Source organism: Camelina sativa, chromosome 13 (assembly GCF_000633955.1).
Source record: "Camelina sativa cultivar DH55 chromosome 13, Cs, whole genome shotgun sequence".
Classification (NCBI taxonomy): domain Eukaryota; kingdom Viridiplantae; phylum Streptophyta; class Magnoliopsida; order Brassicales; family Brassicaceae; genus Camelina; species Camelina sativa.
In genome coordinates, this window is record NC_025697.1 from 4,664,662 (window position 1) to 4,676,503 (window position 11,842).

At 37.5% G+C, this 11,842-nt stretch overlaps 3 protein-coding genes and 1 pseudogene across 5 annotated transcripts; 2 read left to right on the forward strand and 2 right to left on the reverse strand.

The window, feature by feature from the left end:
- Positions 69-1,684, reverse strand: LOC104735150 (putative inactive serine/threonine-protein kinase At5g11400). Its single transcript, XM_019235101.1, has 6 exons — positions 1,494-1,684; positions 1,169-1,398; positions 926-1,067; positions 694-827; positions 504-609; positions 69-416 (listed from the first exon to the last, which is right to left on the reverse strand). Exons 1-6 carry the CDS (start codon positions 1,576-1,578, stop codon positions 109-111), a joined length of 1,005 nt encoding a protein of 334 aa, XP_019090646.1. The 5' UTR covers positions 1,579-1,684; the 3' UTR covers positions 69-108.
- Positions 2,340-5,929, forward strand: LOC104735152 (1-deoxy-D-xylulose-5-phosphate synthase, chloroplastic-like). Of its 3 annotated transcripts, none has more exons than XM_010454879.1 (10): positions 2,340-2,726; positions 2,891-3,016; positions 3,120-3,287; positions 3,409-3,556; positions 3,702-3,970; positions 4,083-4,350; positions 4,427-4,683; positions 4,785-5,063; positions 5,148-5,432; positions 5,527-5,929. In XM_010454879.1, the coding sequence occupies exons 1-10, from the start codon at positions 2,571-2,573 to the stop codon at positions 5,674-5,676; spliced, it is 2,106 nt and encodes a 701-aa protein (XP_010453181.1). In that variant the 5' UTR covers positions 2,340-2,570; the 3' UTR covers positions 5,677-5,929. The 3 variants fall into 3 exon arrangements, with proteins under 3 accessions (XP_010453181.1, XP_010453183.1, XP_010453182.1); XM_010454880.1 differs by having other exon boundaries at positions 2,637-2,726; positions 2,841-3,016; XM_010454881.1 differs by lacking the exon at positions 5,527-5,929 and having other exon boundaries at positions 5,143-5,426.
- Positions 6,179-9,117, forward strand: LOC104735155 (WPP domain-interacting tail-anchored protein 1). The gene is made up of 5 exons (XM_010454882.2): positions 6,179-6,299; positions 6,496-7,108; positions 7,200-8,389; positions 8,486-8,665; positions 8,818-9,117. Exons 2-5 carry the CDS (start codon positions 6,511-6,513, stop codon positions 8,959-8,961), a joined length of 2,112 nt encoding a protein of 703 aa, XP_010453184.1. The 5' UTR covers positions 6,179-6,299; positions 6,496-6,510; the 3' UTR covers positions 8,962-9,117.
- LOC104735154 lies at positions 9,236-10,652 on the reverse strand (annotated as a pseudogene).

An 11,842-nucleotide genomic window follows, 5' to 3' on the forward strand; every position in this document is an offset into this window, starting at 1 on the left:
GTTTACTCCCAACTCTTTCAGTTTTAGTCTAGACTGATTCTTTCAGTTATTACAGATGAGCACCTAGCGTTATCAATGTCCTTGGGTTCAATATAAGGACATCACACATTAGTACTTAGTCGCTGCAATAATATTCAGAACATCCAAAACTTGTTGCATCAATGGTCGTTTATTCTTGTCCCGCTCGGTGCAACTTTGGATGAGTATGCCCATCAGTTTTGCCGCTTTCATAGGATAATCGGTTCCAAGTCGGGGATCGATTATTTCGCCAATCTTGTAATTTCCGGACAAGAAAGATCCAGTCCGAGCACCTGCGCTTTGATTCCGCAAATTTGTTAATCTGTCTACTGAACCACCTAAAAGCTCAAGCAAGATCACGCCAAATATGTAAACATCAGTCTCCATTCCCACATAACCTACATACATATTACACAGTTGTCTTAACATTAAACAATGAGAGATTAATCAGAATTTGTAAAACAAAACTTAAGAATTTGGTGTACCTGACATGAACCATTCAAAAGGTATGTATTCAGTTCTACCCACAAATCTCTCATGTTTCAAACGTTGATTGTTTGATTCAAGATAAAACAATTTTGCATTGTATTGCTGATGAAATCCAAACTTGGGGATATTAGTTGCTAAGATCGCAAACAAACAGAAGAAGATCAAGGATGGAAATAAAGTCGTAACCTCGTCAAGCATAATATTATGCGGTCTAAGTTCTAGATGTAGCATGCAGTTCTTGATCGAGTGGAGAAAAGCAAGACCTTGAGCTGTTCCAATGGCAATCTTAACCCGTATTTCCCATGGCAATGCCTCTTCTTCTGTTGAGAGAGAAACATTGCAACTGAATGTAAAGCAAAATTATCTTATACCGATTTATAGAAGGGGCACATTAATTAGAAGAGAGATCGATCTTAACTTCCGAAAATGTGATGATCTAAACGTCCTTTGTGCAAGTATTCTAAAACCAAAAGTGAACTTTTTTTGTTATCTTCACAACAGTAACCCAAAATTTTGACCAAGTTTGGATGAGGATATTTTTCTAGAGACTTCACTTCTTCCTGTAGTAGTTTTTTTTTTGCCCATCAATTAGTACACAACACATAAAACAATTAAAAATAAAATAAAATAGTTGAATGAAAAGAGAACAGACTTTGCTTACCATCCACTCTTGCAGAGCCTGTGAACTACTATGAAGACATTCGATGACAGAAACAGGGGTACCTGTTTTAGTTCTTGAGGGTGCAAATGTGGTGTCATCGATGTAGCCCTTGTAGAATGCTCGAAGACAGTGATTCTCGCAAATTTCGACCCTGTCTTGTCTGAATTTCTTCATTGCTTTCATCCATTCTGAGAAGCTGAAGACTCTCATATTCTCGTTTTGTGCCTCCACTTTTCCATTATACATAGATAAGAACTTGAGTTACGTAATTTCTTTTTAAACATTAACAATAGTAAAGTGCTTTTGAAAACATAGATGCATGTACCTGAAACTAGAGGGACGGTGAGAGGCTGGTAAGCATATGAAGAAGGAGGTTGTTGTTGTTTGAAAGGCTTTACAATGTTTCCCATTGTTGATGATGAAAGGCTTGAATTCTCAATACGTAACTCAACTCAAGTTTGGAATTTTGCAAAGATACTTCTGGTTTTATAAAGAGGTTACAAAGTTATTCCAAGTTGTACAAAAAAAAAAAAAAGAAAGAAAGAAACCACTACATATACCTATATGCATGACAGTACACTACTAGTTTACTAAGTTGGGGAAAAAATTCGAAGACTCAAGTAAAGAATCTCAGAAAAGTGTTGTGTCAATTTTAATAAGTTATTGACTTTTATTGCTTTATTGTTGATTAGAAAGTTTTCTAACTCAAGTAAACAATTTCGAAAATAGTATTAAAGAGTCAATTTTAGCTTTATTGCTTTTAGTTGATCTATTGATTACGAATAGAGGCTGTAAATGGTAACTCTGAAACGTAGAGGACACACTTACAATTACTATCGAGTAATGTACAAAAGGACAAAACCAAAAACGCGTTAATTTTGTTTTCCTTCTCTTCTTCTTTCAAAGCTGAAATAGCCTGAACTGAACTGAACGTGTATTTCAGTACTTTATGTATCTTCTTCGTTGGTTCTTATAATTTGAACAAAATAGTCTATAGATTTAAATTTTCTATACTGTAAGGAATAAGGATGATTGGATAATTTATTGAGAATTATGGAATAGGCCCAACTAAAATATTATTGGGTTTATAAAATCCCATATACTTATGGGCTTTAATTTATATCTCCAGGCCCCAATGTTATGCAACAAATGTTCTTCGTCTTCTTCTTCTTCTCTCTCTCTCTCTCTACCAAACAACTCCTCTGGGATTCTGATTCTGTGACTTCTCGCCATTACATTAATTTTAATTATCGCTAAAAGCTTTCGCCATATTCTCATCTTCTCAACATTCTCAGGCGTTTTTCGCGGCATTTATTTCGAATTCGCATGAAGATTCCCTTGTAATGTTTTCATTTCTTCCTCGTTGTCCGTAGTAATTGGTTCTCTCTCTCTCTCTCTCTTCATGGGTTCGGCTTCGATTAGTTACCAATTCGGAATCTCAGCTCGATTCCACGGGAATTTGAATTCGAGGTCGGATGTTACTGTTTCCTCGCTTCCATGTAAAGCTGATGTTTCCAGAAAGATCATATTCTCAGCTCCAAACTCCTCCACTCACAAGGTATTTGATTATTTCTCTCAGTCTCGTTTATGCCAATAACAAAAAAAGTTCCAAACTTTTTATCTGGGTCTCAAGATTTCTATCAAATTGCGTGTTTTGCTTCTTTGGATTTAGATCGTTTTTAGTTGGTGGATTCTCCGAATGTAGGCGTTTTTGATATGCAGGAATGTATAAATCGAGCTCGGGTATGTTCTTTGCCCAATACTGATGACTACTGCGATGAGATATTTGAGACGCCGATACTAGACAGCATTGAAACTCCATTGCAGTTGAAGATATTGAGTGTTCAGGTAACTTTTTGTTGATGTTCTTATGCCATATGTAGTTGAATGAAAAAAAAAAAAAAAACTGAAAGGGCTTGGGGTTGATGAAGTTGGTTTTTTCTTTTTGTAGGAGTTGAAGTTATTAGCTGATGAAATACGTACGGAGCTTCATTCTGTATTATGGAAGAAGATCCAAAAGTCTATGAACCCTAGCTTGGCTGCAATAGAACTTACCCTTGCTCTGCATTATGTTTTCCGTGCCCCGGTTGACAATATATTGTGGGATGATGTGGAAAAAGTAAGCTTATGTTTTGACATTCAGGGGACTGATGATCTGATTTCCTTGTGCTTTGGACCTATTGTTGGAAGGTTTTGATGTGTTTCTTGCTGTGTTAATAGCTTGGTTTGTTCCTTTGTAGACATATGCACATAAAGTTTTGACAAGACGTTGGTCTGCAATTCCATCGAGACAAAAGAACGGTATCTCTGGGGTCACTTCTCAATTGGAGAGTGAATATGATTCTTTTGGGGCTGGGCATGGCTGCAACAGTATTTCTGCTGGGCTCGGTAATTTTTCTCACCCTTTGTTAAGGAATCAGTTGCCTATAGCTTTAGTTTATTTCCTTATCCTTTTGCCTATTTTCCCTAAAACAAGAAGTAGACTTAGCTAATGAACGTTTGGTGTGCTGAACGTTTGTTTTTGTTTTCTTAGGATTAGCGGTTGCTCGAGATATAAAAGGAAAGAGAGACCGGGTTGTGGCTGTGATAGACAATGTGACAATAACTGCTGGTCAAGCATATGAGGCAATGAGCAATGCTGGTTATTTGGATTCTAATATGATTGTTATACTTAATGATAGCCGTCACTCTTTACATCCAAATATGGAGCAGGGATCCAAGGCATCCATCAGCGCACTATCTAGCATCATGAGCAAAATCCAATCTAGCAAAATTTTCCGGAAATTTAGAGAATTAGCCAAAGTATGCATTCCCATACTCTCTTTATTAAACTTAGTTGGTTGCAATTTTGAGGCTGGAAATTTCATGTTCAACAATTGTAGATGTTATTTGATTTTGCTGTGAATTTTGACAGGCTATGACGAAAAGAATTGGAAAAGGCATGTATGAATGGGCAGCCAAAGTCGATGAGTATGCACGTGGAATGGTTGGACCAACAGGATCAACTCTCTTTGAAGAACTTGGTTTGTACTACATTGGTCCTGTTGATGGACACAACATTGAAGATCTAGTTTGTGTTCTCCGAGAAGTATCTTCTCTAGATTCAATGGGTCCTGTGTTGGTCCACGTGATCACAGAGGAAAACCGGGATGCAGAATTCGGAAAGAAGATCATGGTCAAAGGTATATTCCTCTGCTTATGTAATTTTCTCAACACTATCCATATCTTGACATTGACAGTTCATTTTTTGTGTCTCAGACAGACGCACTTACAGTCATTGCTTTGTGGAGGCTTTAGTGATGGAGGCAGAAATGGATAGAGATATTGTTGTGGTTCATGCAGGAATGGAGATTGATGCATCACTTCTTACATTTCAGGAGAGATTTCCAGACAGGTTTTTCAATGTCGGAATGGCTGAACAGCACGCTGTCACATTCGCCGCTGGTCTTTCTTCGGGAGGTCTGAAGCCCTTTTGCATCATTCCCTCTGCTTTTCTACAAAGAGCTTATGACCAGGTTTCACCTTTTTCCCCATCTCACTCGCACAGAGTAAGACTGTTGTTCTAAAATGTTTTATCAGAAGCAAAGGGCCTTAGTGTCTTTGATGGTTTTGTTAGGTGGTCCATGATGTAGATAGGCAAAGAAAGGCGGTGCGATTTGTTATTACAAGCGCAGGGCTTGTTGGATCCGGTGGTCCAGTGCAGTGTGGAGCTTTTGATATAGCTTATATGTCATCCTTACCAAACATGATAGCGATGGCTCCTGCCGACGAGGATGAGCTTGTTAATATGGTTGCAACTGCAGCTTCCATCACTGACCGTCCGGTTTGTTTCCGGTTCCCTAGAGGCTCCGTTGTCGACAGGAATTATCTCGTCCCCAATGGATTACCAATTGAAGTAAGCTCCAATCTAATCTTCAAATCTTTTTGTTGCAAAAGCAGACTGTGCTGACACAAGAATCGCTTTATCATATTAGAGTAGATCGGAAGAGGAAGAGTTCTTGTAGAAGGTCAAGATGTGGCTTTGCTTGGGTATGGAGCCATGGTACAAAATTGTCTTCATGCTCACTCGCTTCTCTCCAAACTCGGTTTGAACGTGACTGTAGCTGATGCAAGATTTTGCAAACCCCTCGACATCAAGCTTGTGCGTGATCTATGTCAGAACCACAAATTCCTCATCACTGTCGAAGAAGGCTGTGTTGGAGGGTTTGGTTCTCATGTGGCACAGTTCATAGCCCTCGATGGCCAGCTCGATGGAAACATCAAGGTAGATAAAAATCAAAAACCCCATCATCTCTTTCAAAGTTCTCATCTTTTTGGTTTCTGATTTACCTTTTTTGTTGGGATTTAAAAATTGGTAGTGGAGACCGATTGTATTACCAGATGGCTACATCGAAGAAGCTTCTCCTAGCGAGCAGCTTGCACTTGCTGGGCTAACTGGACATCACATAGCAGCAACCGCTCTGAGTCTTTTGGGTCGCACTCGAGAAGCATTGCTCCTCATGAGCTAGCATAACCTTCTCATGAGGGATTTACCTTCACAAGAAGCTCAGAGACTTTAAAAGGCATCACATTTATGACTTATTAAGAAGAGTGAATGATGAGTGTAATTATTAAGTTTCTTAAACAAAATTTGTTGATAATATATATATATATTCAGAATTAAAGAAATATGATATCCTGATTTTGGAAGAGCAATCTGCTACGTTTGTATATTGTAAATATTGAGTATGAAAATTTACTAATTACTTTTTAGTTTTTACACGGTTTTCCCAATTTTCATATTCTCAATTTGTTGCTGTTGTTGTCAAGTCTTCTAATATACATACACCTACTAGTTTCTCTATTTGGTGTAAGCGGATACAATGTCCCATATCTGGAAACAAACAAAATTACACTCCAGAGACGTTTGTATTTTTCGACACTTCTTCTTGAGTCATACACATACATTAATTAAAAAAAGCTTTCCTTTTAAAAATTAGTAAAGAGTTACTGTCAATATTCTTTTTTTACAATACCCGATTCCTTCTTCTTCTTCTTCTTCTTCTTCTTCTTATCGATCTGTGTCTCTCTCTCTCTCGCTCGCTCTCGATCATTTCGCTTCTATCTGAATCCTGTGGTTTCGTGTCTTCATGTAAGTTTTCTCCTTGTCATTCGTTTTGTGTCGATCGGAATTTAAGTGGAAAGATCGGAACTTTTACCTCGATTTTATCGGGAATCGAAAAATTCATTCTGATCGTTGCATCTAGTTAAAAAAAAAAAAAAACCCTAATTTGCAGGTCACTTAATTCAGTTTGTTGACAAAGAGTGATGCTTTCTCTCTGTTGCAGTTATAAAAAAATTGAATGATGGAAACAGAAACGGAACATCATAGAACTGTCTCTGTCGATGACAACGATAGCCTCGTACCAGAGCCTAGTTCAACAACAAAAGAAAGCTTTTTTGAAGATTTCTCGCTTACAGGGCAAGTTATGAATCCACAACTTTCAAGTGCTGGCGAAGTTTTGACAAAAGTTGAATTGGATTTTGCTTTTGTCTCTGAGAAATTGGTCAATCTAAGCCTTCTCACTATGCAACTCGGCACCAGGGAAAATGATTTTGAGTCTTTTGTTTCTAAGAAAGTAGAAGAAGAAGAAGAAGAGCCTTCGAGTAATGATGATGATTCGGCTGAGAAGGCGTTGGAGTTTGATCTCTTGTCTTCAATCCTCAATTCAGAGGTGAAAGAACTTGAATCGCTTCTTGGTTTTCTCCAGGACGAGATTCAAAGTGCACGTGTTATGATTTCTCCGTTTCAACATGATGGAGAAGCTTTCTTGGATTTGGAAGGCAATTTGCATGATGCTGAACAGTCTTTGGCTCAGTTAATGGACCAAGTGGTGGAAATGAAGAAGCAATCTTCTAACTTTCAGAGGTTATCTTCTGGTTTGGATGAATTTGGAAGCTGTAAGTGTCTTTTAAACATTTGTCATGATGGCTATAGCTGGAGAAAATTTCTCAGGCTTTGATTAAACTTATGTTAACTTTGTTTTGGCAGGGTCTGGAGGACAAACTGCAGTGTCTCAAAACGATGGTGAGTTTGGTGATCTTAGTGCTAAGATCAAAATGCAGACTGCTGATCAGCAAAGAAATGTTTTGAGGATGCTTGAGAAATCTTTGGCTAAGGAGATGGAACTTGAGAAGAAACTAAGCGAATCAAGAAATACTGAACGTGAGTTAGAGATGAAACTATATTCTTCCGAGCAGGATGTTGTCTACATGGAAGAAGTTACCGAAGATGCCTTCTCGAGGTGGCTTGAGTCAGATAATGCTGCTGAAGTCTTTAAGGGAACGTCAAAGGAGATGTCTGGGAAACTCCAAGTTCTTCAGTTCAATCTCAGCGGTTCTTTTAAGCGGGAAGATAACTTGAAGTCTGAGCTCGTTAATTCAAAGGAACGTTTAGAAGCTAAGGAATGCGCCTTGCACAAACTTGATAGCAGCAATGCAAGACTTCATGACTTTCTTATGGCGCAAACAGAAGGCTTAAAAGAGAGTTTGAGAGAAGCTGAGGAAAAAATGATTCTGTTGAACACTGAGAATTCCTCATTAAGTGAAAAAGTTAGCTCCCTTGAGGATCAACTGAATGAATATGGGCTTCAAACAGAAGATGCGGATGCTACTTCTGGTGCTCTTATAAAAGATCTTGAACGTATCAATGAGGAACTGAAAGATAAATTAGCCAAAACTGAAGCAAGGGCTGAAGAAGCAGAATCCAAGTGCAAAAATCTAGAAGAAAGCCAAAAGGAGCTTCAAGACGAGTTGGGGACTTTCAGAGACAAGGGCTTCACTCTGGAGAAGTTAGCATCGCTTGAGAAACACTTGAGGGACTCAGATCTTCAACTAGAACATGCAGTTGCAGCTGTTGAAGCAAGTAAAGAAAAGCAGAACTTGTTATACTCTACTGTTTCTGATATGGAGGATGTGATTGATGATCTTAAATCCAAAGTTTTGAAGGCTGAAAACAGGGCTGACTATACAGAAGAGAAGTTGATTATGGTATCTGAGTCTAATGCAGAGCTCAACGAAGAACTGAAATTCTTTAAAGGTAGATTGAAAGAAGGGGAGAAATATTTACAGCAAGCAGAAGAAAGAAAAATTCGGACCGCTAAAGATATTGCTTTACATAACAAGATCATGAAAAAACTGGTCATGCAACTAGCTGCTGAACGAGAACGACTTCATAAACAGGTATTAAGACTTTAACACATATGCTCACAAACCCAGTTTGGGTGTTATTTCATCATCATCATAGTGGATGCTTAGATTTTGATACTTTTTTGGCAGATAACTAGCTTGTCAAGAGAGAATTGTGTGTTGATGGTGAAGTTGAAAAAGATTGGAAAATCTGGTATTATGGAGAGTGGCAATGGAAATGAACTTTCGGCAAAGTCTGACCAGAATGCTTCTTCTTGCCATCAAGAAAGTAGTCCTCAAGCCACCGTCACTTCAGTAGTTAATCCAGAGGTATATTAATTCCTCCTTACTGGAATTCTGATTTTGCAGGCATTTAAGTGAAGTCTACCATTCAGCTTTAAGATGGAAGAATTGAATATTGACTTTCTTCTTTGAAGACCTTATAAAAAAAGTGATGTTGGTCACTAATTTTTTTTTTGTAGGAGGAAGAAACAGAATTAAAATCAGATATTGGAAGTGTAAGGAGATTAGATGTTGGAGCTCTTGGATTGAAGCACATTCTCGTTGCAATGCTTGTGATCTTATTATCGTCAATGGCTTACTTTATATCTCAGCAAAACATCTAAAAGTCTTTCACTTTTTCAGAGTCTCATAGGCTCCAGTTTTGTTTTTTCACACTCTTTGTCATAGTTTAACATTACAATGACAGACTATTTTGTAGTTCTTTTTGGCTATCTATCACAGAGAATCTGCTCTAAAAGTTAAAATATGCTTCTTGATTATATATGCTTCACTGTTAACCCCCGACTCTTTCAGTTTTAGTCTCAGCACTTCTCTATACTGATTTTTCCACTTATTACAAGTATTTATTGTTGTCAAACATCAGTACCTCTCTAAACATTAATCCTTAATCTCTGCAATATAATTCAGAACATCCAAAACTTGTTGCATCAATGGTCGTTTCTTTTTGTCATGCTCAGTGCATCTGTAGATGAGTTTACCCATCTGTGTCACCGCATCCGCTGGATAAAGGTTCCAAGTCGAGGATCGATTATTTCCGCAATCTTATGATTATCTAAGCTTTGCCTGTTCTTGATTGTTCCTTCATATCTCGAACCAGTTAAAAGCTCAAGCAAGATCACACCAAATATGTAAACATCGGACTCCATTCCGAAACAACCTATATACATACATTCCACAGTTGTCGTCTTTAACATTTTGAACAATGATTAATCACAAACCAAATTAGTTATATATGTGATTTAGGTGATACCTGACTCACATTCAGGAGGTAGGCATTTGAATATTCCAGCATGTCGACCTTCATCTACCAAACGATGTTGTTTGTTTGAATCAAGATAAAGCAATTTAACATTGTATTGCTGATGATCATCCAAACTTAGATATTAATTTCGATCATACAGCAAACAAAGAAATAATAATAGAAATAAAAATCATTACCACCTCGTCAAGCATAATGTTATGCATTCTGATTTCTCGATTTATCGGGAACTTGTTGATCGAGTGAAAAAAGCAAGACCTTGAGCTGTTCCAATGGCTATCTTAATCCGTATTTCCCATGGCAATGCTTCTTCTTCATCTTCTGATGATGAGGGAAACATGAAACTCTATATGTAATGCAAAAATAATCTATAATACAGATTTTTTATAATTGGGAAGAGATCTTAACTTCCGAAAATGCGACTGTCCAAGCGTACTCTGTGCGAGTATTCGAAAACCAAGAAGAGTGATTTGTTATCTTCACAACAGTAACCCAAAAGTTTGACCAAATTAGGATGAGAAATGTGTTCTAGAGACTTCACTATTTCCTGCCACTCATAGTTTTTGTGCCCATCAGATAAGTGGACAAGACATACAATATGAAAGAGTCAGGCTTTTGCTTACCATCCAGTCCTCTAGAGAGCATGATGACCTATCACATTCCAATTCCATGACAGAAACAGCGAGTCCTGTTCCAGTTCTTGATGGAGAAAATGTGGTTTCATCGAGGTATCCCTTGTAGAATTGTCGAACAGAGCAATCTTCACATACTACTACTCTTGTCTTTTTTGAAATTCTTGGTTGCTTTCTTCAAATCCGTGAATCTGAAGACTCTCAGATTCTCGTTTTGTGCCTCCACTTTTCCATATACATACATACATTTGAGCCACGTATTTTTTGTAGACATTACATGTAAATAATAGTAAAAGTGCATTTAAAAAACAGAGTTGCATGTACCTGAAAGTAGAGGGACGGTGAGAGGCTGGTAAGCAAAAGAAGGTTGTTGTCGTTTGAAAGGCGTTACAATGATTCCCATTGTTGACGATCAAAGGCTTCAAATGCTTGTTGTTTCTCAATCTCTTATTCTCTTTGGCTCTCAAAATTGGAATGGAATTCACAAGTTCGATCTCATAGGGTTTTAACAAGAGTTTGAAACTAATGAAAGAAGCTATAGCAAAGAAAAAAAGTTTTAGACTGGCCTCAGAAATCAACTCTTTGAAAATTTCAATTACTCACTCAGGCCAAACAAAGAAAGTGGCACACAAGGCACGGTTGGGTATGTCTGTATCCATATAAGCCACGTTTGTGGAAATTTTTCTCAGACTCGATTATAGAAAGAAGAGAGAGTCAAGTCCAGTTTGGTAAGTTTTGTTAAGTTGATGAGACTTAGAGGAAGATTTTAATTATTGCAATGTTTTTGATCCTAACGTTGGCTTACTTTTCAGAAATCTCACAGTCTCCAGTTTTGTTTTGTTGTTCTATAAATAAACCACTGAACTACAGTATTACTGTTGCAGGGATTTCATCTTCAAACAATGGCAATGGCTGATCAGCATGCAGAGACATCTTCAATTGCATTAACGGAAGTGTCTGGATAATCCAAGTGTAGAACTTTGTGATTACTTTGATAATTATGAAAAAGCTGTTGAGAATGCACTGTTTCCACCTGGTATTTATACTTAAAGAGGTAACATTTATAAAGTTTAGATTTATCACATTTGTTTCTTGATCAAGTCTATGTATAAGTTTGGGTTTATATATGACCTTGTAACCTATTTCAAGATTTCGTGCACATTTAAGTTTATGTGTGTGTTTGGAAAATTTAACTCGAAGACACCAATATTGTCTCAAGCATCAATTGAGAAACACTTGAGGGACTCAGATCTTCAACTAGAGCATGCAGTTGCAGGCTTGCAGCTGTTGAAGCAAGTAAAGAAAAGCAGAACAAGTTATACTCTACTGTTTCTGATATGGAGGATGTGATTGATGATCTTAAATCCAAAGTTTTGAAGGCTGAAAACAGGGTTGACTATACAGAAAAGAAGTTGATTATGGTATCTGAGTGCTTTACATAACAAGATCATGAAAAAACTGGTCATGCAACTAGCTGCTGAACGAGAACGACTTCATAAACAGGTATTGAGACTTTGTATGATTCTTGTATATATCATCAGTACCTCTAAACATTAATCCTTAATATCTGCAATATCATTCAAACTATCCAAA